Consider the following 27,810-nt stretch of genomic DNA (forward strand, 5'->3'; position numbering starts at 1 on the left):
AATAGAATAGAATTTATTGGCCAAGTTTGATTGGACACACAAGGAATTTGTTTTGGTGCATATACCCTCAGTGTACATAAAAGAAAAAGAAAAAAAATACCTTCATGAAAGGTACAACATTTACAACACAAATGACGGTCATAAGTTGCAATTTAACCCTTAATGATAGCAATAAAAAGTTACAGTCATACAGTCATAAGTGGAAAGAGATGGGTGATGGGAACGATGAGAAGATTAATAGTGTAGCTTTAGTAAATAGTTTGACAGTGTTGAGGGAATTATTTGTTTAGCAGAGTGATGGCGTTTGGGAAAAAACTGTTCTTGTGTCTAGTTGTTCTGGTGTGTTTTTCTGAGGGAAACAGATCCAAATGGCTCTTTGAGTGTTGCAGACCCCTGGGCTAGAGGATTCAATCAACTCCCTCATGCTAGACACACCCAGAGAGTCCGCCTCACTTCCCCTTTGGAGGAACCAAGCTGCCCCTTCAGGTACCACTCGGTAGTTTTTCTCCCAGTGCCCTCTTGATGCCCAGGAGCTCAACTCCCATAGTTCCCAGCCAGCCTGTTTAGAAGCTGCCTCCTTACCCTATACTGCCAGATCTTGTGGCTCCTGCTTCTGGGGCATCAGAAAATTTGACAGGAAACTTGAAAGTGAGTCTGCGGTTCACATTTTTATTAAAATTCCATTTGGCCCCATGAACGTTATTCAAGTTTGAGAGCTTCTCCCCTCCCTCGAGTGGGAGGGCCCCAGTTTTGAATTTGAGCACCATCGAATGCTCCTGGCTGGGCAGGTCTCACCCTCTTCCCTCCGAACTGGGTAGCAGAGGGCAAAATTGCACGTACAGGAGACGCCCGTAGGATGCCAGGAACCCAAAGCCACTCGCTCTGGACGGGCACTGAGCTGTGGGCACAGCCTGGCCTTTCCTGCTGGCAACGGAATTTGAAGGGGAGCCAAGTAAGGGTCTCCCGCTTGCATGCACACACTCACACACACACAACACAAATGACTTAACGATGACTTGCTTCCTTTGATGGCACCGCTGCTTTCCTAGAGAAGTCCAGAGGTGCCTGCTGGGATTGAATGCTTGGGACATTTGCAGAGTGGGACAGAAACAAAGCCCCGCCCTCCCCTTGGCTAGAAACGGCCCAGCCGCTGGACACAGAGCCGCTCTTCTTCAAAACCCAAAAGACGTTGGCTGCTCTGCTCCGGCCATTCTGCTGGTGCCCAGTTCCCCCGCTGGGGTGCAGCCTGTTGCTACGGCCTCTCCCTCTGCCCATCAGGGACTCCAGCAGCAGCTTTGGCACCAAGAAACCAAGGCCAGCGGGAGGGGGAGGCTCAGATCCTCAGGAGGCCAGGCATGGGATGGAACGGTGACCCTGATCCCCTCAAGGGGTTCATCCGGCACAATCCGGGCCTTGGGAGATGGCTGCCCTGGGCCTTTGGGTGAGTCTCCAGGACGTTCCAGCAGAGTCCAAACAGATGGTGGCAGACGACATGGCTGCCTTGATGAGCAGGAAGCAACCACCAGTGTTGTTAAGCAGAGCAGCAGCAAGGGTCTGCAGATGGAGGCGGGGGGGGACGAAGGGAAGTCCATTCCCACTGGCCCTCAGGCAGAACGAAAACAGACACAGAGCAGAGCGATTTGGCTGAGAAGGAACCATCCTGCTGGCTGGCAAGATTGCAATGCTATGCAGGAAACACAGAAAGAAGAGGTGGATCAGACAGATCGGCCTATAATACACGCTGCCTCTTGGGGAGGGGGGAGGGAAGAGCAGAGGAGTGGCAACTGGCTGGGGTCTCCTAAATTTTGCCCCTAGAAAGCAGCCTCTGGCAACATCCCTGGAACCATGTCCGGAAGCCACAAAAAGCGTTCGCTTTAGCTCTTCAGTGGGGGCTCCTTTTGACGCAACCCTCTTCTTGAGTTTGCCTGCTCAGCTGCCCCCTATCCTTGGCAGACAGCCCTGCCACAATTGACTGAGCCCTCTTCTCAGGACTTCCCCCCCCGCCCCCGCTTGCTCACCTCTGGCCCCCGGCCAGTGTTCACCTCTTGCGCAGCCTGGCCATGAAGCAGCAGGTGACCGAGACCAGGATGGAGATGCCCAGGAGGAGAGCGCTGGAGATGCCGACCACCAGAGGGATGAGGAGGGTGTCCATGGCTGAGGAAGCAAGGGCAGGAAGGGCATCAGCCCTCCGGGACAAGGGCCGCCTCTTTGCATGGGGGGGGGTGTTGAGGGAACGTGGGGCCTCTGGAGAAAGGCCCAAGCAGGGGAAGACTTGAGGCTGAAATGGCCTGGGCTCTACTCACCCAGCGGATATGGGTACACGGTGACCACGTTGGACTTGGCCGAAGCTGCCTGGTACCAGCTGCGGTCAGGGGAGCGCACCCAGGCGGTCACAGCGCAATAGTAGCCCCCTTCATCGGACGGCTGGACCGCGTGCAGGCGCAACCGGTAGCTCTGTGGCCCCACTTTATCCACGCTCAGGACCACTCCCGACGGCGGCTTCTCCAGCTGCGCCACCCCCTCCCGGTCCACGGCGGCCAAGATGACCCCAAGTGGGGAGGAGTCCGGCTGCGGCAGCTCTGCCCACCAGCTGAGGGCCAGGTGGACGTCCTGAGCCGATTCCACGGAGACATTGCACCGAACATCGGCTGTGCTGCCGCGGTAGAGGGTAGGCGAGGGCAGCCATGCAACAGCCCCCAGCACCACGGCTGTGGGGAGAAAGAGGCAGTCTGAGAAGGGAAGCAGGAGCCCCTCCCACCTCCCACTGGTGCAAGAGCTCAGCATTCCTAAAGTGGTGGGGGGGGTGTCATCGCTAAGAATTCCAGCTGGGAAAGAAGGGCTCTCACTTCCTCCAGAGTAGTGATGGCAAATCTGTGGCACACAGAGCCCTCTCTGCAGGCATGCGAGCTGTCACCCTACCTCAGCTCCACCACCTGCCGGCCAGCTGGTTTGCGGGTCTCTGCCGCACCTGTGCGGGGGGGGGGCAGGGCACATGCAGGAGATGCGCACACGTGCGTTGTGGCAGGATGCACACGGGGGTTGCAGGCGCATGAGTGGGGCAGGGTGCACACGGGGGGGGTCACATGCACATGTGCGGGGGCAGGCACACGGGGGGGGTCGTGTGTGCATTGCATTATGGGTGCGCGCGGGTGCACTTTTGGCACTCAGCGCCAAAATGTTAGCCATCACTGCTCTAGAGGCAGATTTAAGAGATTAATGGCATTAATGATCGTGCCTGTAATTATGGGATAGTGGGCAGGCTGACAAGATGGCCTGTGGGGAACATTTCCGCCTTCTGCTTCCCTTAATCAAAGTAGGGAAGGATCCCTTTTCTGCCACCCAAATTTGAAAATCAGCTGGAAAGTCAGTCCAACAGGCTCAAGAAATCCAAGGAACATGGAACAAAATGCAGAAGCCAAGGTAAGTTCATGGTAAGCCCTGGAAAGTCAAATGCCCATTGAGCCCACCCCTAAATTTGAGTGGTGAAGTGGGGGTCTCTTTCTTGGCACAGAGTGCTCCTAAAATCCTCCTGAGGGCCCACAAAGCCCAATCAGCAACAATATCGAACAAGGGAATATAGAGGCCTCTGGAATTTGGCAGGTTATTATTATGATCCGTCTCTCTTTTTTTGATTGGATGGACTACTGTGGAGTTATTTAAGTCTTCTGCCATGTTCCAGAGGCTCTTCAGCCTCCAGGAGAATTTGATCTCTGTAGATCCCAGCCAAAGAGAAACCCAGAATGCCTCAACCGCTGCATCGAATCTGGGACCTTTGTGCACCTCTTGGGAAATTAAGTTTAGCTGGACAGGCAGTGAAAAAAGCCTTTAAAGGGACGGACCCCGCTGGCCCTCACACATCCCTGCCCCAAAAGACTAGCTCGGTGGGGGAAGAGGAAGGGCTACCTTGGGACTTGACCTCCACGCTGACCACCTCGGAACTCAGGGTGGCCAATAGACGCAACTCTGCGCTTGGAGACCGTGAAAAGGCCTGAACCTGACAGCGGTACAAGCCCATGTCTGCCGGCTGGGCCGACTCGATCCGCAGCAGGAAAGCGCCCAGAGGGGAGGCCAGCTTCTGTAGAGAGACGTGCCTCGTGCCCACATTGCGGTTGGCGTAGTTCTGGCCCAGGACAAGCCCTCCACTGGCCTCCAGCCGAGCGATGAGATGCCCCTCCCCGGCAGCCTCCTTCCTCAGCTCCCAGCTGACCGCAAAGGCAACCTGGGGCAGGAGGAGGATGGGGGCTCCGGAGACGTTGCAGAAGAGCTCCAGGGAATCTCTGGGGCTGAGCAGGGCTCTGGGTGGGCCGGCAGACACTGAGAGCTGGCTCGCTGGAAGCAAAACACAGGGAGAAAAGAGGGTCACAGGTTCAAAGGTTGGGGGACTACGGGCCCTTCCCTGTCCATGACAGTCCCACATGCGCCCTACCCCACTGATCAGCTCCCCATGGCACCCAGAGCAGGATGGCCTCAAGGCCCAACAAGCAGAGTGGAGGGAAGGGAGAGACACTGGCAGGCAGGAAAAGTCTCATGCCAATTCTGAGGTTGGAAGGCCAAGAGATTATGAGGGATGCCCAGCAGGGCGCCTTTAGAGAGAGAGTGAGTGACCCCTTGGAAAAAGAGGAGTGGGGCTCAGTGAGGCCCCCCAGGCTATGAAGGAATGTTTGGGGCAGGAGCAAACCCACCTATGCTTTGAACGGAAACATCAGCCAGTGCTACCCGCTTCTCAGTGATCTGCTGCCAGCTACCATCGGGATCCTGGATCCATTCGCCGGCAGCACAGTGATAAGTCCCGGAGTCCTCTGGCTTGAGCCGATCCAGCGCCATCTGGTATTTCCAGTCACCCAGTTTGACCAGGGAGAGCTCCCGGGCCAGGCGCCGTGGGGCAAAACGCCCAGCTGCCTCCAGGGCAAAGTCCCGCCGCAGCCCAATCACCTCATGCTGCAGCCGGGGACTGCCAGGTGCGGAGACGGTGAAGGAGGCCGAGAGGTGGGTGTGCTGCTGGGTCTCGCTGGCCACGGAGCAGGTGAGCAGCAGGTCCTGGCTCTCCAGAAGCAACAACTGGGGAGGGGGAGCAGCCCCCCGGCCCCAGAGAGCAGGCTTTGCACCAGAGGGAGGGGCAGCAGAGACAGAGAGCTGGTCGGGGATAACTGCGGGTAGGGGGAGCAGAAGGAAAGGGATGCTGTCAGTTCCGCAGAGCCAGGGGTGGGAGCCCCTTCCCACCATCCCCCTGGAAGGTGAGACAAACCAGCAAGAGGTTCTCCCTTTTCCCAAACCTGGATTCCACCCAAGGTGAGCCTAGCAGCCAGTCTGCAGTCGGTTCCTGGGGGCTGGACCCTACCCCATGCACCTTGGGGTAATGCAGGAAGGGGAGCAGAGGAATCAGCCTGCTGGCTCCTCCTTCCTTCCGGTTGTGCTGAACCGCCATGGCCAGGACCCCGCCAGCCTGGGCTGGACTCGCCCCCAGCATCGAGATAGCAGACATACCTCTGACCTCCACCTTAGCACTATAGGTGCCCTGGTATTTGGAATCCGTGGTGGGTGTGTAGCATTCGTACACCCCCGCGTCCTCCATCCGGATCGCCCTTACACGCAGTTCCACAACATCACCCCGATTGCGCAGGATGGAGATGTTGCCAGCCTGCACTCGGGCCCCAAAAACAGCATAAGGGAAGTTGGGGTCTCGTGTGCTGACCATGCCGATGGAGATATCAGGAGCCGACGGCCGATACAGAAACCACTCAAACTGTTGCAGAGAAGGACCCTCGAACTCGGAGACGTTGCAGGGAATGGCGAGGGTGGTGCCTTCCACACGGTACAAGGGCCCTGGGGGCAGGTGGACCTTCCTGGCACCACTGAGCTGGGCTGTGTGGGCAACAGAGGCGGGTTAGCCAAGTGGCTCCGTAGTTCCGAGTGACAGACGAGCAAAGGCATCCGAGTGCCTTGATTGAGGAGGGGGCCCATCTCACCATTCTGGGGCTCTTCCAAGGGCCCAGCTGGAGTGGTGGTGGGGGGCTTTGCAAACTGCACAGGAACCTGAACAAGGGCCCTAGAAATGCTTTGCAGGGGTGGCACCTGGTTGATGCAAGACTGTCCCCCAAAGGTGAAAAAGCTTCAGGAAAACCCTCTGGGCTATGCTGCCTTTTGCAGGACTGCTACTGCAACGGGGAGGTTCTACTAGAGACACCCTGGAAAATAACTGGGAGGCTCAGCCCACATCTGGCCAGCCATGAACCCCCCCCCACACACACAAGGCCTCCCCCTCCAGCCAATCGAAAGAAAAGGGCCTAATCCCATAAGAGCCTCCTTAAGCGCAAAGGGTCCCCCGGGGAGCCCAGAGTTTGGGAGAACAGCAGGTGCAAAGGGCCTGCCCTTCCCTGGAGCTGCCACCCTCCCCTGGCAACTGGGAAAGCAACTGGCACAAGGGGCCTCCAGCAGGAGAGACTTCGTTTATTTACTAGGTTTCTGCGCAGCCTTCTAAGGCAAAGCTCCAGCTTGGCTCCTCATGCAGGGAAGTCGGGGCGGGGGGGCCGGGGACAAATCACAGCTGGACTGGGCAATGGAAGGAAAGCCACCCACCCACCCACCCCGCCTTCCTCAGGAGGCCACGGCAACCCAGGCTCCAGGGCTGGAGCGGGGAGGCCCGTGAGAGGAACTGGGTCAGCCGATCCTCGCCGGGAGAGGGGCGCCTGTCTGCCTGCCCACCGGCAGCCCTCAAAAGCACCGCATCTCAGCTGGGCAAGGCTCAAGTCTCCCCAGGCGCCTCGGGCAGCGCTGCGCTGCTTGGCCAGGGAATCGGATCCAAGCGCCGATCCTTCCACGCTAGGGACGCTCTGCAGCAGGGCAGGGCAGGAAAACTCGCAGCGCGATCCCGAGGCCGGCGGGGGAGGAGGAAAAGCGGCTCCGGGGACGCACAGCCGCGGAATCGCTCGGCCGCGCCCGCAGGGAGAGGGAGTCGAGGCCGCCTTCCGTCTCCCGCCCTGGCCGGCCTCCGGCCAACCAGCCCGCCGCGGCGAACGCCGAGCACGCGCCCCGCAGGACCCGCCCGCGCCCCCACCGGCCCTTCCACGCACCGGCCAGCGGGAGGAGGAGAAAGCAGACGACGAGGCGGCAGCGGCGGCGGCTCAGAGTCCGCGCGGGAGCATCCATGGCTGGTTCGCGAGGCGGCGAGATCCGAGCCGCGCGCACGCGCGCGCAACGGTTCTTGCCCGGCGCGGCTGGGGCGGCGGCTCGCTTAGCCCGGCGGGCCCAGGAGACGCGGGGATTCGGCTGACTAGCCACGCCTCCGCCTCCGCCACGCGCCCACAGCGAAGAGCGGGGTCGCGCGCGCGAACGAAGCTTTTCCTGAGAACCCGGCGGTCTGTGCATGCCCAGGAACCGCGCGCTTCGCGGTAGTCGCTCGCCTTCCCTCCCTCCCTCCGGGCCAAATGGCCCAGGCGGGCAGCGGACTCCTGAATGAGGCGGCGAGGGACGGAGCAGACCTCCTCCGGTTCTGGGGAGCCTTCTGATCGGTGCAGCGAGTCTTGTGGCCCCCGGAGGGCGCCAAACGCCACCGCAAAGGCAGGAACGAGGGACCCCCGCCAGCATACTCAGTGGAAGGGACCCCGTCCCTAGCGCCCTCAAAGTACTGTGGATTAATAAAATTAAGACATGGTTAGAAGAAATGACCCAACAACACATTGATTTAAAACCGGAGCTGTTCTTATTGGGTATCATCTCAGAAAAACAAGCAAAGAAAATATTTATTTGATATGTAATAACAGCAGCACAAATTGTTTTTGCATAAAACTGGGAAACAGAGAAAATATCCCTGGAAGGAGAAGTTATTAAAAAAAAATTAGATTGTGCAGAAATGAATAGATTAACTTTGATGATTAAAGAAAGAGAGGATTCAGAGTATTTTAAGATATGGGATCAATTTTACCATTGGTTAGAAAAAAGATATAGATAAGCAATGGATAGTTATGTAAGAAAATGGTAGAATTAGAATATTGTACTGGTGAAAAAATGGTAATAGATTAAAGTGAAATGAAGAAAGAAGAAACAACAAAAAGGGAGGGAGCCATGAAGAAAACACCGAGATGTCACACGGAAGGAATGACTGATGTATTAAATATTTCTTCGTTTATAAAATTTAAAAATATATATTAAAAAAGTACTGTGGATTGTAACACGAACTTGCTGGGAATATTCGTCTGTGGAACTCATGGCCTCAAGGTGTGACTGTGATCACCAGCTGAAAAAAAGTAACAGGTATTCAAAGGTCATCTGACTCTGGCTGTCATCCCTGGGCAACCTGCTTGGCTCTCCGAAAGTATCCCAAGAGAATGGACTGGAGTGGACCAGTTGGGCCATTTCTCCTCCAGCACACACCCCCCCCGAGCTTTGTCTTAAGACTGGCCCACTGATGGGTTTTAGAATCAGAGTGGCAAATGGAGAGCTATGCACCAAGGTTCTTTTAAGCCACTCTCCTTCACAACAACCCTGCGTGGGAGGCAAGATCAAAAGTCTTGGCCAGACCCTGAGGAATCCTGCTGCCCCTCTGTGGGTGGCCCCTCAGAATCAGGCCCGGGGTGAAATCCAGCAGGTTCTGACAGGTTCTGGAGAACCGGTAGCAGAAATTTTGAGCAGTTTGGAGAACCGGCAAATACCACCTCTGACTGGCCCCAGAGTAGGGTGGGAATGCAGATTTTGCAATAACCTTCCCCTGCCATGCCCACCAAGCCACGCCCACCAAGCCACACCACCAGTACAAGCCACGCCCACAAAACAGGTAGTAAAAAAAATTGGATTTCACCCCTGATCAGGCCCCCTGCAGGGTCATTGTTAGCAGCACCCAGACGGGCTTTCTTGGCTTGTGGGGGAGACCCTGGACCCACCAGAATGCCAGAGGCCTCCCCCCCCCCTCAGTTTGCTCTCTCTGGAGAGGGAGGGAGGGAGGGATGGGGAGAGCTGTTCTCTCACACAAGCTGGGGCTGAGCGCTTGCTCCTGTGCGCGCGCATGTGCGCACACACACACACAAACACGAAAGGGCCTGTGAGGCTGGATCTCTCAGGTCCCTACCCTGCGGTGGACTTGGCGCTCTTTCACAGCAGCATTTATTTACACAGCTTGAGAAGGGGGGGGTGGAGGGACCAGCCCCCCCTCCCAAAGCATTCTTTCTTTTCCAGCTCTTCTCCCCCCTCCCCAAGCCAGCCATCCTGCAGCCTCTCCGTTTCCCAGGTTGCAGAAGTGACGGCACAAGGCCGCCATGTTCCCTTGACGATGGGAATAGCTTGCCTGCCAAAGACAGGGGAGGGGGCGGCGGCGGCTGAGCACGCTGCCCCACTTTCACAGCAGAGAAGGGCTGAGGGGGCCCTGGGGCAGCAGCCCCTGCCTGGTGCCAGACTGCAGCTAAGAGCCAGCCACATGGGGCTGCCCAGCCCTGCCTGGAGCTTTCTAGTGAAGGGGGCTGTTCTCCCCCAAGTACACAGGCTACCAAAGCCCCCCCCCCACCATCCCAGAAGAGGCCTGGATCTCTCACGAAGCCCCCCCACCAAGGAGGTTCAGGGGCGATTTCTAGGTTTGGGGGCAACAATCCCAGTGTGAAGTGGAGTCTATTTTGTCCTCGTGCTTGCTTCTAACTCCGAGCCCTCTGCACACGCTCACTCGCCACGAGCTGCCCTTGCCAAAGGAGGATTGGCATCCAAGCTCCGGCTTTGGAGCTGCCCCCCTGCCTGGCAGGTGCAGCCGGAGGGGGGCTTTGTGCTCCTTGCATCCTCCGTTCGGTTCGTTCACTCAGCTGACCCCGTCCTCTTTTCATTCCGGCCCCGCTTGGGAACATTGGCAGGAGACAGGCTTAATTGCTTTCATCGGTCTGCCAGGAATCAGGTCTCCCCCATTCCCCTCCTGGGTTTTTTTCCATTCGGATTCCACAGCTTCCTCTCGGAATTACAATGGAGGCCCAGATTGGCTCCTGCTCAGCCCTTCCCCACCCCACACTGGATCCCTCAGCCTTAGACGGGTCAAGCAGGGGGGGAAAAATCCCTCTTCTCACAGAAGGAAACCTCAAGAGAAATGCGAGAAGCAAATATTTTATCTTCCTTGACATAACATGGAAAGTTTTTTTTTCCGGGGGGGGGGGTGGACGTCTCCTTTCTTTCCATCTTTACAGGCGTGCAGAGGAGCCTCGATCTTACAGCTGGGAATGTTCATTCGGGGCGAGGGGCTCTAGACTCCTCCTTTCAGCCCCTCTCAGAGCCCTTTCCTGCCTGGCTGGAGCCTCTTGGAGGGGAATGGGCGTGGGACAGCTGATCCATCAAAGGGGAAAACGCTTTCCCCTCTTTCGGTGCTGGAAACTCGGATTTGGGGCAGGGAGACAGAAAGCATGTGGCCCAACTACAGAGTGCATTTTGAAATATGAATTCCCTTTTCTGAAAAAAGGATTACCGTATTTTTCAGAGTATAAGATACTCCGGCGTATAAGACGCGCCTTAAGTTTTTGGGGAGGAAAATAAGAAAAAAGCTGACTGGCAGGTGGATCGACCTCCCAGAATACCCCCAATCAGCTGTTCCCAGAGGTGAATTTTAGCAACAGGTTCCTTGGTTGTGAGCTCTGTGCCTTGCTTTTTTTTGCTTTCTTTTTCTGCCTCTGAAACTCCGTTTCAGAAAAAACTTTTTTCTGCCTCTGAAAGCCTCCGAAACAGAGCTTCCGAAAAAAAGCCTCTGAAGCTCTGTTTGGGAGTTTCTTTTCTCAAGCTCTGTTTGGGGGCTTCCTTTCTGATGCTTTTTTCAGTCTCTGAAACCTCCATTTGAGAAGCTGGGCAGGGCTACATTTGGAGTATAAGACGCACCCAGATTTTCACTCCTCTTTTTGGGTGGAAAAAGGTGCGTCTTATACTCTGAAAAATACAGTAGCTACCGTAAACGCAGAGAGGAATGAATCCACAGCTCCTGGGGCATCCTGCTCTTGCACCACCGCCCCCTCAATAGAGGCTCCGATGTCTCTGGAGGTTCTCCATCATCCAGGCCGCATGGTGATCCCAAAGGCACCTGGGCTTTCTTGGTCTTCCCTTCTCATCCAGTTCTGGGCTGCCACAGCTCTGGACTCCAGGCAGGCAGCTCCTGGCCAAAGGAATGAGCGTCTCTGGCAGGTTTTTCCGCTGACTCCGCAGGACTTTGCGGGTCCTGGTTGTATAAACAATGGCATTGGGGAGTGGGGGGGCCCTCCTGCCAGGAAGAAAGCCAGAAGCCCTGGGCTAAGGGAGCTGCTGGTGTTCCTCCGGCATGACTGTCCAGAACAAAACAGCAGGCGCTTCCATGGCCGGGATGCCCGGCCAAGTTTTGTGGGTCTCAGTGGGAAAGGATGAAGCAGCAAAACCAGTGCAGTTTTCATACTCCCCCAGCACAACAACTTCCCAGCCTCGGCTCTTGATTCTCCTGCCTGACCTGGATGTGAGCTGCTCCTTCCCTCTGCCAGCCCCCCCATTTTATAATGTAGGAAACCCAATCCCGATTCAGGAGGGGGGGCGGCTGCCTTTGGGACCCTCCTAGGCACAGCCCTAGAACCATCCCTGCCATCTCCACCATATGAAAATTCCCGGTTGGCTATCTATTATGGAAGCTATGATCCACCCCAACACATTAGACATCAGCAAAATGCCTAGATACTCAGAAATCCTAGAGAAACAGGGAAAGCTTCAAAATAATCAGGTATTACAAGAACAGGGAATATCCATTGATTGGTGGCCATACTTACAACTGCCATCCAGATATAAGAAAGATGTGGAAGAATACAGAATTGACATGGGACCAAAACAACTGGATAAATTGCTGATTGGCCCTGAAAGAAAATTAATATCCAAATTATACAATTATTTATTAGAATTCGATAGAGCAGAGGAGGTGGTGAAAGAACCGATGATTGCATAGGCTAAAAATATAGGGCATAATATAAATCTAGACAATTGGGAAACAATCTGGATCAAAAACTACACATTAACAAAATTGGTTGCCTATAAGGAAAACCAGTATAAAATGCTCTTATCGTTGGCACTTGGCCCCAGCAAGGCTGGCTAAAATGTACCCAAACGTAAGCCCCAAGTGCTGGAAATGCAACCAGCACCAGGGTACCTTCTTTCATGCCTGGTGGTTATGCCCCGAAGCGAAAAAGTATTGGACCAAAATACAAGGTTGGCTACAAGGTTTAATAAATTGCCAAACTGAGTAAAATCCGGAAACATTTCTCCTGGGAATATTAAAAACTAAATTTGATAGAACCATCCCTACCATCTCCCCACTGGATTGCTGGAAGCTCCCCCTCCCCCGCTCTGCCTCTTGCATGTGATCATCCTGCTGGGACCACTCTACTTGGCACAGAGGGACGCAAAAGACAACAAAAACACTTTGCATGCAAAATGATCCTCCATCCAGGAGCACAAGTTGCTTGGGCAAGGGAAAGAGGCTGTTTTTCTGCCCTTCAAACACCTGCTCACAGCTTCCTGGCTGAGACCCACCTATTGTGCATAGCAAGGGACCGTCGCCTTACTGGGAAACTGGCCCCGAGGGACCCCCATGAGCAAGTCTCTTGATTTCGCAAGGGCCCCAAAGCCTTGTGCAGCAGGGAAGGGCTCTCAAAATTCAACCCAGGGGACCCCGGTTCCCCAACAGCTGTGAAGCCGAGGGGAGCCTGGGTAGGTGAGGCTAAAAGGGCTCCACCTTCCCACCGCATCTCTGCAGACCCTCCCTGCCACGGAGACCCTCTTTCCAAAGAGGGAAGGAAGACCTGAGGCCGGAAGGAAAGGGGGAGAAGGCGGTGGGAGCAGTTGTCAAATGGTTTGCAAATTCTTTTGAGTTCATTTGTATCCAGTGGAATATTTTCTGGCTTGAAGTTTCCTTTAAAAAAGAAATGAAGTTATTCTCTCCGGAAAGTACCATATTTTTCAGAGTATAAGGCACACTAGAGTATAAGACACACCTTAGTTTTTGGGGAGGAAAATAAGAAAAAAGCTGATTGGAGGTGGATTGGCCTCCTGGAATACCGCCAATCAGCTGTTCCCAGGGGTGAATTTTAGCAACAGGTTCCTTGGTTGTGAGCTCTGTGCCTTGCTTTTTTTTGCTTTTTTTTCCTGCCTCTGAAACTCCATTTCAGAAAAAACTTTTTTCTGCCTCTGAAAGCCTCCAAAACAGAACTTCAGAAAAAAAGCCTCTAAAGCTCTGTTTGGGGGCTGCTTTTCTGAAGCTTCTTTCAGCCTCTGAAACCTCTGTTTGAGAAGCTGGGTGGGGCTACATTCGGAGTATAAGACGCACCCAGATTTTCATTCTTTTTGTTGAGGGGGAAGGTGCGTCTTATACTCCAAAAAATACAGTAGTTACACAAAATGGTTACCTATTTTCTAAAAGTAGCTGCACACCTGATGCCTCCCCTCCCAAGCGCAGCTTAAAAATCAAGGGGCTTTTGGAGATGCCCACACACTTGAATGAGACACACAAACACATCCACAACCCTCTCTGGGATGCACAGGGTATGGGAATGCAAGTCTGGCCCCAAAATGAAATTTCAAGGGTTTTCTGTTCTGCCCTCCAAAGGCCTATTAAAAAGAGATTTGGAAATAAATAACCTGCCTTCGCAGTCCCTGGAGCTAAATTCCCCTGGAGCAGCAGGAAAGGTCAAATTTCATTAAAGTCAGGAAAATGTTATTCCCCTAGAGCTGCCTGGAAACCTTCCACCCTCTTTTGTGCCTTCCTCCAGCCACCAGCCACCCCACCCCCGACTCCCACCTCGGGGACTGTCAGCGAGGCCCCCACGGCTATCTGGCTTGCAGGACAGCCATTCCAAAAGAGCTCCCCACTTTTAGGCCAAGGATGACCCCCCCACCTTCCCTGCAGAAGCAGCCTTGACGAGGCCTCAGATGTGGTCAGCTCAGGATTTCTCAAGGGACCTTTTGCAGGTGTGGCCCCCTTCAAAACTTGCCCAGAGTTTCCCTCCGGCAACCCCCATTAATGAGGCGAAGACAGAGGTGGGATTCAGCAGGTTCTGACTAGTTCTGGAGAACCGGTAACGGAAATTTTGAGTAGTTTGCAGAATTAGTAGTAAAAATTCTGACTGGTCCCGCCCCCGTCTATTCTCTGCCTCCCAAGTCCCAGCTGATGGGCGGGGGAATGGGGATTTTACAGTAACCTTCCCCTGCCATGCCCACCAAGCAACACTCACCAAGCCACGCCCACCAAGCAACACCCACAGAACCGGTAGTAAAAAAAAATTTGAAACGCACCGCTGGGCCAAGATCTTACTTTCCTGGGCACTCAAGTTCTGGTCTTGCTCCAGTTTTCCTGCCTGGTTGCATGAACTGAGAATATGGTTTATCAGCGCACCCCAAGTTTGCAAACTGTGGTTTAAGGCTCAGCATCCTGCAGAACCTTCTCAGGGCTGTTGGCCCATGGAAGCACCTGCCTTTATGGTGGTTTGGCCGAAGGAGGGGTGATGAAGACGTCACTCACAAAGGGGAGGATACCATCGGGTCCCTATTTTCGCACCTTCGGTAAGACAAAGTGATTCAGGAATGCTGTCACTTATCAGGAACGCCCCCCCCCGCCCCCCCCCCCCGGTCAGGATTCCTCTGAAGCAGGCTTACAACATAACACAAGAGAAGCAAAGCACAACAGTCGGAAAACTCTTTTCCACCCACCTGGTTCCAGGATGTCTGGTTTGGACCTATTGTGCAGGTCTCTGCATTCTGAGCTGCATGAACAGCATGAATGGGGATCCGTAGGTCAGGGGAGACCATTTGCCGAGGTCAGGGTTGGGCCACTTCAGACGTTCTCCCTAGACCAGGCTCAGGTGCTGCTGAATCCCTCTTCTGCCAGCACAGGAAGAGCCGGCCCAGAGTTGGCACACGGGGCAGTCAGTGTGTGATTTGTCTCTATCCAGCCCCCCCCCCATGCAGCAAGGGGGCTTTCCTTCAGCTGGTAATGGGCTACTGTGCCCAGGGAAGCCTCTGTGCCAGGAGAAGGGGACTGAGCCAGGGGCCAGCCACTCTTCCCTGCCCAGAGAGTGGGCAGAACCAACTCCCTGCTCTTGAAAACAGCCTGCGGGGGGGGGGGGGGAAGAGAGGGGAGAGGTTGGAAAAGCCTGAGAAAAAGGGGAGGGTCCACAAGGGGAGGAGCCTTCCTCCCTTCAAGATCCCCTTTCAGCCAGTGCCTCTATCCAGAGAGAGAGAGCAAAGCAGAGGGGAACCAGAGCTATTTAAGGAAAGGGAGACTCCGCTGCCATCCAGCTGCCCGCTTGGCCCTCTCACTCTGGGCACAATGGGCAAAGGGGTGAGTATCCTGGGGGCAAGAAAGCCAGGCAGCGGTGGCGCGGTTGGGCAGGCCAGTGGCACAGAGCTGGTGCCCATCCAAGAGGAAAAGCCGGGCTCCGGCTGGGCAGCTGGGGGCCTGGATCAAGTGGCCCCCAAAGCTCCCCTCTCTTCTTTCGGAGCCCCCCGAGAATCCTGCCCGCTACTTCCAAACCCCTCTGCCCGCTGGTGCAATCGGAGGTCACCAACTCAACTGGCAGGAAAGTCCAGCTGACCCTCTCCGGCAGGGCCAGGGTGCAGAGATGCCAGCTGGAAGCATGAGTGACACCGGCTGTTGGACTCTCCTCCCAGAGCCGGCCTTGGCCCACGGGGGTCTCTGCCGGGCTCAGCTGCTGAAGGTCTCCTGGCCAGGGGCTGCCTGCACCCAGCGCCAGAGCTTCAGCAGTTGGGACGGGGACGTTTGAAACCCATCCGAGAGCACTTGGGGGTCTGTGGCAGCATCCCCACCCTTCACCCCGGGGTCACTGCAAGCCCCTCTCCTTCTCTGCATGCGGGTCCCTGCCTGGGGCAGAAAGTGCGAAGGACGACCCTATCACAGGGGTGACTGTGGCACGAATGGGGTTGGCCCTCTCCTCTTTGGATCGGAATCAGGGGGGAGCCAGCCTTGCCTTCGTGCACAACACTAAAGCAGGACCGAATCTGGATACGTGGGAGGCTCTTAATTTCGAGCACTGCAACGGGAAGATTTTGAAAACTGGATGCAGATTTTTTTTTTCTCAAGCATTTTCCCCAAGACCCAGATTCAGAATCAGCCCCCTTTCCTGGCATCGGGCAAAGTCCCCAAAGATATCGGCAGGTGAGGCTGGGTCTTGGCCTAAGGTAGAGAAAGGATCTTTGATTCTGAAACTGGCCCGCACGAAGTCTGCTTGGAAGAGCCCCAAATCCCACATTCGGACTCATTTGGAAAAGAGGCTGGAAATTAAAGTTGTCCAGGATCTAGGGAAGACCCCCCCCACACACACACACACACCTGGATTGGCACACAGTTCTGGCCCCCACCTGGGAAGTGGCGGAGATGGAGCAGAAAAGGAGCCAAGAAAGAGCGAAGCGGCTCCGGAGAAAGTTTGGGATTTTTCCGCCTTGGGGAGGAGGATGCGGGAGGGGCTCTGCTGGGACAGGAATGTCAGAAAGTCTCCCACCCCCTGATACTGGAATTCCCCCCCCCCAGAAGTTGGACGGCTTTAGCAGAGAGGGGGACAAATTCACAGCACATACCTCAGCCTAGAAGGGCCTCCATGCCCGATGGGGCTTGGCCGTAGACCCGGGCGCCGCATCAGAGGAGGAAGGGGCGCCTTCAGCTCCTGTGTTGTTATCAGAAGTTTGGCGACACTGGGGGCATCGGGTTTCAGCCTCCGGATGCAGCTCCCGGCCCTTCCGGTGGGTCCTTTGGGGGCAGAAATACCAGGACAACAAAAGTGCCATCAGGGGTTGCCAAGCAGAGCAAATTGTGCTGCGGCAAACAGGGCAGAAAGGAGGACCGCCCATGAGGCCAGGGTGGACACAGCTAAAGAGCCGCAAAGGGGCATCCGGGCCTGACCCCCTGGCACAGACCCTGTGTACCGCAGCTGCTAGAGAGCCAGGAAAAGGGCACCAAAGTGGGGCCCCATGGATTCAGTGCCCCAGAGGTGAGCTGAGCTGCCACTCCAAAGGAGGCCAGCAAGAGCCCTCCCCCAAGGTTTGTATCCCACCTGCTCCTGGCCCACCATGTCAACGGCATCTCCCCCACTCAGACCGGGCGAGAGTCGGCCCCCCCGGGCCCCACGGCCGAGAACGGCGGAGGGAAGAAGAAGCAGAAGGAGAAAGAGCTGGATGAGCTGAAGAAGGAAGTGAATCTGGTAAGGCCGGCCCTGGCCAGCATCTGACAGGGGGGCAGCTGGTGGCAGGGCCCCCTTGGCTGCTCCACCTTTTGGGCTTCTGGGGGACGGTTGGGGGATGCCCCTCTGTTTGCAGGGAGAATCTGGGGGTGCCTTTCCTCTCTGAGGTGCCTCTCTTTCACCAGGACGACCACAGGCTCTCTCTGGACGAGATCAGCCGGAAGTATCAAGTCGATCTCTCCAAGGTGAGTCAACCCATCCAGCTGCCTCTCAGCTCCCCAGACATTTTCCTGCTCCAGGGGGTCCTTGGCAAGGCCCCCCCCCCCCACTCCAGGACCTTAGCTGTGTGCGCCAGAGCACTCTGGGAACTCGGAGGGCCTGGGTCTCTCTCGGGGCCCCATTAAATCCCAGGAGGGGAACCGGAAACAGCATTTTGGCTGAATCTTTGCCCACCAAGGGAGGGGGGCATCCTTCTCCTATAGCTCACTGGTTTATTAAAAACGTATCAGCATTGACCTGCAGGAGTTCAATAGTTAAAGCAATTATTATTTCATTGGGTAATTTTTCATTGTGCTTTACATGAACTCTCTACGTTTTGTCTTGTGCCTAATGAACTGAACTCCAACCCCCCCCCCCCCCACGATGGCCTTTGGCTTTACCTTTCTCTTTCTGCCCTCCCCCCTTCACCGTGAACTCATCCCTTCCCCCGTCGCTCCCTTCCCCGCTCCTGACCACGGCAGGGCTTGACCAACACCCGGGCAGCCGAGATCCTGGCCCAGGACGGCCCCAATGCCCTGACGCCCCCTCCCACCACCCCGGAGTGGGTCAAGTTCTGCCGGCAGCTCTTCGGGGGCTTCTCCATCCTTCTGTGGATCGGGGCCATCCTCTGCTTCCTGGCCTATAGCATCCAGGCGGCCATGGAGGACGAGCCTGCCAACGACAACGTGAGTTCCAAGGAGCCAGCGAGCCAAGCCGAGCGTGGGAGGCTCCCCTGGGCCGGACCGGCTGGGGGGGGGCTGTCTCTGCACTTGGGGGGCTGTGAAGTTTTATGGTGGGGGGGAGGGTGTTAGCTGCCTCAGCTGAACGGCAGCTGAGCTGAGTCAAACAGGCTGGATTTTCACCCAGGACTGGGGAGGGCGAAGCAGCCCTTTGGCAGGCCTAGGGCCCCGGGCCCTTTTCACTGGACACACTACGGAGGGGGAGTGCAAGCAGGGAATGGGGAGGGGCAGCAAAGGACCCCAGGCTCTACTGGCTGCGTGACGCCTCCCCCCAAAGGTTTCCATGCTTGGAAACGATTCAGCCTTTCTGCAAACAAAACAGCAAGCGGGGGCAGCGAGACCCGGCTGTTTCTTCCCTGCCCTGCCTGGAAAACAGCTGCCAAAATAGCTGCAAGCCCTTCGGGGCCAGGTGGAGCTGTGGGAATGGGAGGCTGTCCGGACCGAGAGGAAACCCAGGAGCAGCCGGAAAAGCGGCAGAGGATCCTAGTTAATGGGGAGCAAAGCCCCACCAGGACCCAGCTCAGAGCTGGACAAGGAGGGAGGCAGCCAGACGGAGGAGTCTCACACCGGCCCCTCCCTCTCTGCACACTGAGGGGCAGCATTTGCCAGAGTCTCCGTCTCTCTCTCTCTCCCCCCCCCCTCAAGGCCGGGCTTCCTTTGGCCACCAGGCGGCCCTGTATTTTAATCTTCTTATGGTTTTTTCCCTCTAAAAATGGCTTTTAACAGCTGCACTTATCTGGGAACACGGCTAGGGTGGCAGGTCAACAAACAGGGTTCGTGCACTCAGCAGTGGCTGAGAAAGGCCAGCAGGGATCGGTTCTTCCTTGGGGCGGGGATTTTTCTGATTGTCAATCAGGATTCGCTCCTGGAGCAAAGTGCTGGTGGTGAGATTCAGAGTGGAAAGTGGGAGTGGGGGGCGCTGAAGAAAGAGCCTCCCCTCAGCAAAATGCAGGGCTGTCTGTCGTGGACCCGGTTTCATTCCTTTGAAGCAGACATTCCTTTGTGGGGAGGAGCCATTAGGCAGCAAATCAATTCCAGCAATGGATCAGAAGTCAAGGCAGCTTCCTGCTCCTACACACACACACACACACATATCTGGGAAGGCTTCCCTGAACCAGCTCTTCCTAGGGGAAAGAAGGGATGGACAACTTTGCTTAGGAGCCTCCTTGGCCCAGCGGCTTCCGGGGAAGGCAAGAAAGGCCAGAGAGGCTGCAGCTGTTCAGCCCCACTTTCCACTTATTTTCCAAGCAGGCTTTTCTCTCCCTCCTTGCCAGGATGGGTCTGCAAGAGGCGAGTCAGAGAGAGAGAGAGGGGGGGGGGGTCTTCTTCCCTGAGGCTGTCAATTGCCCCCCTTGACTGACTGGCAAGCCAAGGAGAAAAGGGCTGCCCATCCCCACCCCCAGCAGACCCTTCCCTATGACCACAGGCCTTCTATAGGTAGCCAGGGAGCGTCATGTGGCTCACTGTGGCCTATCAGGGTGCAGGAGGCCTTTTCCATTTTGTTTATTGGCCCAGCACAAGGATGGACAACCAAGCAGCCTCAGCTCTGTGGCTGCACTACAGTTCCCAGCATCCCTCAGTGTTGACCGTGGCAGCTGAGGAAGATGGGATAGGACCAGGGGTGAAATGCTTCCGGTTCCGACCGGATCACCTGATCTGGTAGCAATGGCAGTGGGTGGTTCGGAGAACCGGTAGCAAAAATCACTGCCCCCCCCCACACACACACACCATGCCCAGCTGAGCCGCGTGATCATCAGAGGTGGTTTTTTTTACTTTTAAAAGCATTTTTCTTCAAAAGGTTGTAAAGTGGTTGTAAAAAAATGCTTTTAAAAGGCTCTGACAGTCCCAGCTGAGTTGCCTGATCATCAGAGGCTTTTTTTTTCTTTTAAAGGCAAAAAAAAATGCTTTTAAAAGAAAACAAAAGGCTCTGACAATCAGGCAACTCAGCTGGGTTGTAGAAAAAAATGCTTTTAAAAGTAAAAGAAAAAGAAAAGAAAGTTGGCCATGCCCATCCAGTCACATTACCCCATCACCAAGCCACACCCACAGAACCGGTAGTAACAAATTTTACATTTCACCCCTGGATTTCACCCTCAAGAAGCCTTAGGAGGAGCCCCCTCCTGCTGTTTGCTGCCATGATCAATCCTGGAGGAGGGAGGTGGAACCGTTCCCCTCACTCCCTGGTTTTATTCTTTGCCCTGTAGAAAAGCAGCTGGACCCCCAACTGAACAGCTGGTGGTTGTGCTTTGACTACAACTCCCAGCAGCCTCAGCCCCTGTACTCAACTGAGAGGCACGCTGGGACTTGCAGTTCCAGATCGGGTCAGGGGCACAGCGCATCCACCTGCTTGGAGAAGCCACAAGGAAGGATTTGTCAAGGTGGTTGACCGGATCCTCAACTTTCCGAATATTTCTTCCAGCTGTACCTGGGTGTGGTGCTGGCGGCCGTCGTCATTGTCACCGGCTGCTTCTCCTACTACCAGGAGGCCAAGAGCTCTAAAATTATGGACTCCTTCAAAAACATGGTGCCTCAGGTGAGCCGCCCTTCTCTCAGCGCTGCATTTCAAGGAAGGGCGCTGGATCCCAAGCAGCCCCCCTCCCTTCGGGCAGTTGGCAGACACCTTCTTTTCTCCCAAGGGAGGGCAGCGGGTGGGGAGAAGAGCCATGCCCTCCCCCCACCAGGACGGTCTCTCTCTCTCTCCCCCCACAGCAAGCCCTGGTGATCCGTGAAGGTGAGAAGATCCAGATCAACGCGGAAAACGTGGTGGTGGGAGATCTGGTGGAGGTGCGTGGTGGGGACCGGATTCCTGCTGACCTGAGGGTGATTTCCTCCCACGGGTGCAAGGTGAGACTGGCCTGGAGGGGAATCTTCCCTTCCTTGTGGGGCTGCCCTTGGAGTCTGGGGAGGTGTCGCTTGGAGAGGGAGCCCTGCTCTTCCCTGCTGCTCCCCTCCAGCCTCCTCAGCTTGGCACAGGGCTGCGGCTGGTGTGCTGCCACTGGCGGGGGTGCCCCTTCCCTAACCCTAACCCTGGCCCTCACGGCTTGGGCGGCTTCTCTCCTGCAGGTGGACAACTCCTCCCTGACGGGCGAGTCGGAGCCTCAGACACGGTCCCCGGAGTTCACACATGAGAACCCCCTGGAGACGCGCAACATCTGCTTCTTCTCCACCAACTGCGTGGAAGGTGAAAGGCTCAGTGAGGCTAGCGGAAGCGCCCGCCCTGCCCGCCCTCGGTCCGGACTGGTTGAGGGGGAGGCAGATAAGCGGGGCTGATGGCTGCTTTCACCCTCCTCTCTCCCCCTGCCAGGCACCGCCCGTGGCATTGTCATCTCCACCGGGGACCGGACCGTGATGGGGCGCATCGCCTCCCTGGCATCCGGGCTGGAGGTGGGCCGCACCCCCATCGCCATGGAGATCGAGCACTTCATCCAGATCATCACCGGGGTGGCCGTCTTCCTGGGCATGTCCTTCTTCATCCTGTCCCTCATCCTGGGCTACACCTGGCTGGAGGCGGTCATCTTCCTGATTGGTATCATAGTGGCCAACGTGCCTGAGGGCCTCTTGGCCACCGTCACGGTAAGTGGCACCAGCTGCCTGATTATGGGGCATCAGGAGGAGGAGGAGGAGGAGGGGCCATTCTCCAGAAAACCCATAAGGTACTGCAAAGGGGGAGGATCCTCCAAAGATGGGGTCGGTGTGGTGGAAGGGAGGGGAGCCGGGCTGAAGGGCTCATGGGCCTCCTCCTGCCTTCTGTGCAGCTGGGACTCTTTCCTTGCAGTGAAGCAATTTTTCCTGATGTCCTTCGGAAGACAGCGTTGGGTTCCTGGAATATCCGAGATGCCAAGTGTATCTGCTCTGGAGCCTCCCCAACTGATCTCCCCTTCCCCTTCTCCAACGACAGGTCTGCCTGACGCTGACCGCCAAGCGCATGGCGCGGAAGAACTGCCTGGTGAAGAACCTGGAGGCTGTGGAGACGCTGGGCTCCACCTCCACCATTTGCTCGGACAAGACCGGCACCCTCACCCAGAACCGCATGACTGTGGCCCACATGTGGTTCGACAACCAGATTCACGAGGCAGACACCACCGAGGACCAAAGCGGTAAGGGCTCAGCGCCGGCCCAGAGTGGGGCAGAGAAGCTGTGGGCCTCTCAGAGTCAGAGCAGGGTGGCTTTGGCGAGAGCACGGGGCTTCATTCAGAATTGGACCCGAGCATGAGAATGGAAAAGAGCATCTCTGAGCATCTGCAGAGGGTGTGCTTACAGGTTTAACCCCTGGAACACGAAGCCTGAAATCCCCTTCCCTCCCCAGGGGCAACTTTTGACAAACGCTCAGCCACCTGGACGGCTCTGGCCCGCATCGCAGGGCTGTGCAACAGGGCTGTCTTCAAGGCGGGACAGGAGAAGATCCCCATTTCCAAGGTATGCCTGTCTTTTGCCACTAGAGGGCAGGCTTGTCAAGGTCTCCCGATCTTGAGAAAGCTCCTCTGGTCCAGACTTGGATGGAAGGCCACTGGGAGATCCCAAGAGCGGGAGGCCGGCAAAGTCCCTGAACAGGGCAGTGCAAAAGGCGCCTGTTTCCTCATCAAAAAGACCACCCGAGTCTTCCCGAAGTCAGCAGGAGCCAAGTTTGCGTTGAGGGAGATATTCCCTCCCTTTGAATGTAGCAGGGCTGGGTTGCGGGGGGGGGCGAGGTGGGGGCTGAGCTGGCCTGGGCAACCCCTCTTCCCCCTTTCACCAGAAAGACACGGCCGGGGATGCCTCCGAGTCTGCCCTCCTCAAGTGCATCGAGCTCTCTTGCGGATCTGTCCAGAAGATGCGGGATAGAAACCCCAAAGTGACCGAGATCCCCTTCAACTCCACCAACAAATACCAGGTGAGGAAACGGGCTGGTGGGGGGGAGGGGCAACTGGGGGGGGTCTCGACTGTCCCAAAGAGCACCCAACAAAATGGACAACGTTGGGGTGCATTCTTAATCTTCAGACTGAAGCAGTCCATGTCTCCCCCACCCATCCCGCGAGGCCACCGTTGGGGAGGGGGCCGGGGTGCTCCAGGCCCGCCAGCCTCCCCTTCTCCATCAACAGCTTCTCTCCCCTCCAGCTCTCCATCCACGAGCCAGAAGACCGGCCAAGTGGGTACGTGCTGGTGATGAAGGGTGCCCCCGAGCGCATCCTTGACCGCTGCTCCACCATCCTCCTGCAAGGACAGGAGGTGCCCCTGGACGAGGAGATGCGTGACGCCTTCCAGAACGCCTACCTGGAGCTGGGCGGGCTGGGCGAGAGGGTGCTGGGTAATGACTGTTCCCCGGGGGGAGGTTAGGGGGGGAGTTGCATTCAGGAGGGCCTCCCAGAGGGCCTGGGCCAGGAGGGGTCGGGACGCTGGGCCAGATGTGTCCAGCCTCTCATGCAGCCTCATCTCCTCCTTGCAAGGTTTCTGCCTGTACTACCTGCCCGAAGACCAGTTTCCCCGTGGCTTCAAGTTTGACGCAGACGAGGTCAACTTCCCGGTCACCAACCTCTGCTTTGTGGGGCTCATGTCCATGATTGACCCCCCTCGAGCCGCCGTGCCAGATGCCGTGGGGAAATGCCGAAGCGCTGGGATCAAGGTGAGCCGGCTGTGGGCGCAGCATCGGTTGCACGCAGCCTTCACATTCCCCATTGGGCGGGTGCTGGCAAGAGCACATGGGGCAGCCTCCCAGCAGGGGAGGTGACCCTGGACCAGAGGCTTCCTTTGAAGAAAGTCCTCAGAGATGCTTCAACTCTCCCCTGGCAGGTGATCATGGTGACGGGCGACCACCCCATCACAGCCAAGGCCATTGCCAAGGGGGTGGGCATCATCTCCGAAGGCAACGAGACGGTGGAAGACATCGCCATCCGGCTGAACATCCCCATCAACCAGGTCAACCCTCGGTAAGTCAGCCCCTCCTCCTGCAGGCTGCCCCTTCCCTCGGGGTCCCTGCGCTGCCACCATTCACACTGCCGGGCATCTCCACCTAGGGAGGCCAAAGCCTGCGTGGTCCACGGCTCCGATCTGAAGGACATGCCCCCCCAACACCTGGATGAGATCCTGAAGAACCACACGGAGATTGTCTTTGCCCGCACGTCTCCCCAGCAGAAGCTGATTATCGTGGAGGGGTGCCAGAGGCAGGTGGGGCCGCTCGGCTCTTTGGGGCAGGCACACGGCAGGCAGGAGGGACCCGTCAGCCCAGGCAATGCACCGGCAGCTGTGCCCACACAAGGCACCGCTTCATCAGGTCAAGAAAGACCAAGAGGTGGCCGCAGTGCTGGATTTTGTTATTATTGGCCTGGTCTGGGGTCTTGTCTGAAGCCAGAAATAGGGGGTTCAATCCCTAGATTCAGCAAACTGGGAGCAGGGCGTGGGGCATCATCCCCCTCCACCATTAACCCCCTTCCACGGCCCTGCAGGGGGCCATAGTGGCCGTGACAGGGGACGGGGTGAACGACTCCCCTGCCCTCAAGAAAGCAGACATTGGGATCGCGATGGGCATCGCCGGCTCAGACGTCTCCAAGCAGGCAGCCGATATGATCCTCCTGGATGACAACTTTGCCTCCATCGTGACGGGGGTGGAGGAAGGTGCGTGCCCCATGGGAGCCAGAGGGGGGGATGCCAGGGAGTTGCCTGCAGGGGTCCCACTCCGTTGCATCCCCCAACAGGCCGGCTGATCTTTGACAACCTGAAGAAATCCATCGCCTACACGCTCACCAGCAATATTCCCGAGATCACCCCCTTCCTCTTGTTTATCATCGCCAACATCCCGCTGCCCTTGGGCACCGTCACCATCCTGTGCATTGACCTGGGCACCGACATGGTGAGTCTGGCCGGCTTCCTTCGGGGGTTTCCAAGCTGAACTCCCACCGTATTCCTCCCCTTCCTCCTCTTCCCACTTTAGGTGCCCGCCATCTCCCTCGCCTACGAGGCGGCTGAAAGCGACATCATGAAAAGGCAGCCGAGGAACCCGAAGACGGACAAGCTGGTGAACGAGCGCCTCATCAGCATGGCCTATGGGCAGATTGGTGAGCCAGGCCCGCTTGGGCCGGGGGCACCCGTGGCTCAGCGTCAGAAGAGGGGGGCTCCACCAAGGAGCTAAGAGAACCCCCCCCCGGTGTGTCTTCTCAGGCATGATCCAGGCCCTGGGGGGCTTCTTCACCTATTTTGTCATCCTGGCCGAGAACGGGTTCCTGCCCACCACTTTGCTGGGCATCCGCCTGGACTGGGATGACCGTTCCAAAAATGACCTGGAGGATAGCTACGGCCAGGAGTGGGTGAGTCGGAAGGCTCTGAGTGTGGCTGCTACTTGCTGCAGCGTAACGGGACTTGCGCCTGCAGGAACAGTTTGGTGGGCCTTAGCTGGAGGCAGACAAGGGGGCCTTTGTGGGGAGGGGTCTGCCTCTCCAGGTGTGCGTTCCCTCCCGGCAGACATACGAGCAGCGGAAGGTGGTGGAGTTCACCTGCCACACGGCCTTCTTCGCCAGCATCGTGGTGGTGCAGTGGGCTGACCTGATCATCTGCAAGACGCGCCGGAATTCCGTCTTCCAACAGGGCATGAAGTGAGCGTGGGCGCCTTCCGCAAATGAGGCAGGCCAGTTGGCCTTTGGGGAGCCCTCCTTCCTCCTTGGTTTGTAGAAACCCCTACCCTGGCCTTGTGGCCACTAGAACAGCTCTTTCCCAGAACTCATGTCTGGAGGTAGACTGCCCCTGCCCACGGAGGTTCCTCCGCCAACATCCCCCATGGACGAGGATGCCTGCTGCCCGCCTCTGAGCCTCCGTCTCTTGCTCTCTCCCAGGAACAAAATCCTGATCTTCGGCCTCCTTGAGGAAACCGCTCTGGCTGCCTTCCTGTCGTACTGCCCTGGGATGGGGGTGGCCCTTCGGATGTACCCCCTCAAGTGAGTGGGGCCACTCCTCCCCCCCAGGCATAGGGGCTCCTCCCCATCTGTCTCCGGCCCCTGCGCCCCACAGGCAGCCCTTCTGAGCTGGCTCCCCCTCCCTCTTGCAGGGTCACCTGGTGGTTCTGCGCCTTCCCCTACAGCCTCCTCATCTTCATCTACGACGAGGTCCGGAAGCTGCTTCTGCGGCGCTACCCCGGGGGTGAGTGTGCCCCCCCATGGCTGCCCCCTACCTTTCCCCAGATGGGCCCTCCGTGGGGCAGGCGTGGGAAGAACCAGATTGGCACCTTTTGTGCTGGCTGACCAGTCCATCCCCCTCCTCTCTCCCAAGGTACCCAAACTCTTTGCACAACCATGGGCTTTGGAGTCCTGCCTTGGGAAGGAAGCAGCATAGAAATGGTGTGGGTTTTGCAACCTGAGGGAAGACAGGCTGGTTTGAGGGCAGTCTGGGGGGGTGGGCAGACTGCCTGCTTGCAGCTCTCTCTCACACACACACACAAACACAGACACACAACCTCTGGCTATTGGCCGACCGTCTGCTTTCTTTCCTTTCCAGGTTGGGTGGAGAAGGAGACCTACTATTAAGCCCCAGAGAGGAGCTGGGCAGCCCCTTGGATCCAGCCCCTCGCAGCCTGTAGCTCAATTAGTAGCCGAAAGATGCAATAAATGTAATCCTGCCTTTCCCCCACCACCACCACGGCTGCTTCATTCAGAAAGGACACTCGGGATCTAGAAATGGGGGGACTGCCCCCCAGAAGGCAGCACCACGGTTGGCAAGGGGGCTAGATGGAGGTCCGAGGAAAGGGGGCAGAGGTAGAGCAACTGAACGTTTGTACCAGGAAAGTGACCGTGGAGCTGGTGGCCCTTTGGACACCCCCACCCCCCGGTGAGAGTGGCCCCTTTTCTTCGGCCCCGTCCTGGCCTGGTGGGGTGGGGTGGGGGCATCCAAGCCTGCTCTGCCTCTAGACGGAAGAGGTTTTCCTTGCTTTCTCAGGATGTTGGCCTAAGACCGTGATGGCAAACCTATGGCACGCATCCCACAGGTGGCATGTGGAGCCCTCTCTATGGGCACGCGAGCCCTCGCCCAGCTCAGTTCCACAGCACATGCACGCACGCTTCCCGCCGGCCAGCTGATTTTCGGGCCTGCCCTGCAAGTGGGAGACACGTGGGGGGACCTACCTTTCTCCTCACTTTCTGCTGCCTGTGCCTTCTCAGATCTCCGGAGATTCCCCTCCCAGCACTGTTTTGGGAGGTGAGGCTTCCCCCCACACAGCCGTTTTGGAGGCTTCCCCCCCCCACACACAGCCGTTTTGAGAGGCAAAGGCTCCCCCCACATGCTGTTTTGGGATGTTAGGCCAAAAGGGGGGGGGTCGCGCACGCATGTGTGGGGGGAGGGGGTTGTCTGCACATGTGGGGGTTGCATGCACATGTGGGGGTCACGTGCATATGCAGGGGGGTGGGGCACGTGGGAGTGGCATTGCATTATGGGTATGGCACAAGCGCGCGTACATTCTTTTGGCACCCAAGAAAAAAAAGGTTAGCCATCACTGCCTAAGATGTCAGAAAAGAAGAAAAGGCATCCATTATTTGGGGAGGGTTTTTTTTACTGCACCGACCACTTGGGGCCCGGAGGGACACAATTCCCTGGATGGGCTGCTGGCTGTCCACGTTGCTGCTTGACCAAAGCAGGTCCCTCCAGGAGGGGCCCTCTTTGCTGACCGCCACAAGAGGGTTTTTTGCCCCAGAGTAGAGGTTATGGACAGA

General features: G+C 56.9%; 2 protein-coding genes across 9 annotated transcripts; one reads left to right on the forward strand and one right to left on the reverse strand.

Annotated features, from left to right (window-relative positions):
- On the reverse strand, positions 1–16,564 carry IGSF8 (immunoglobulin superfamily member 8). Of its 8 annotated transcripts, XM_058160310.1 has the most exons (12): positions 14,665–15,049; positions 14,251–14,512; positions 11,736–11,819; positions 10,899–11,101; positions 8,176–8,233; positions 7,071–7,624; positions 5,485–5,862; positions 4,683–5,147; positions 3,904–4,329; positions 2,304–2,708; positions 2,043–2,154; positions 1–1,684 (listed from the first exon to the last, which is right to left on the reverse strand). In XM_058160310.1, exons 6-12 carry the CDS (start codon positions 7,582–7,584, stop codon positions 1,393–1,395), a joined length of 2,592 nt encoding a protein of 863 aa, XP_058016293.1. In that variant the 5' UTR covers positions 7,585–7,624; positions 8,176–8,233; positions 10,899–11,101; positions 11,736–11,819; positions 14,251–14,512; positions 14,665–15,049; the 3' UTR covers positions 1–1,392. The 8 variants fall into 8 exon arrangements, with proteins under 8 accessions (XP_058016293.1, XP_058016294.1, XP_058016287.1 ...); XM_058160311.1 differs by lacking the exon at positions 10,899–11,101; XM_058160304.1 differs by having other exon boundaries at positions 7,071–8,233.
- Positions 15,161–26,753, forward strand: LOC131186580 (sodium/potassium-transporting ATPase subunit alpha-2). Its single transcript, XM_058160303.1, has 23 exons — positions 15,161–15,295; positions 17,064–17,168; positions 17,333–17,392; positions 17,888–18,091; positions 20,565–20,678; positions 20,855–20,989; positions 21,209–21,326; positions 21,450–21,718; positions 22,044–22,242; positions 22,452–22,561; positions 22,881–23,015; positions 23,240–23,429; positions 23,569–23,744; positions 23,912–24,048; positions 24,136–24,286; positions 24,565–24,733; positions 24,814–24,968; positions 25,050–25,173; positions 25,277–25,422; positions 25,577–25,707; positions 25,945–26,046; positions 26,157–26,248; positions 26,603–26,753. The coding sequence occupies exons 1-23, from the start codon at positions 15,284–15,286 to the stop codon at positions 26,629–26,631; spliced, it is 3,063 nt and encodes a 1,020-aa protein (XP_058016286.1). The 5' UTR covers positions 15,161–15,283; the 3' UTR covers positions 26,632–26,753.
- Positions 26,754–27,810: the final 1,057 nt, after the last annotated feature.

Source organism: Ahaetulla prasina, chromosome 17 (assembly GCF_028640845.1).
Source record: "Ahaetulla prasina isolate Xishuangbanna chromosome 17, ASM2864084v1, whole genome shotgun sequence".
NCBI lineage: Eukaryota > Metazoa > Chordata > Lepidosauria > Squamata > Colubridae > Ahaetulla > Ahaetulla prasina.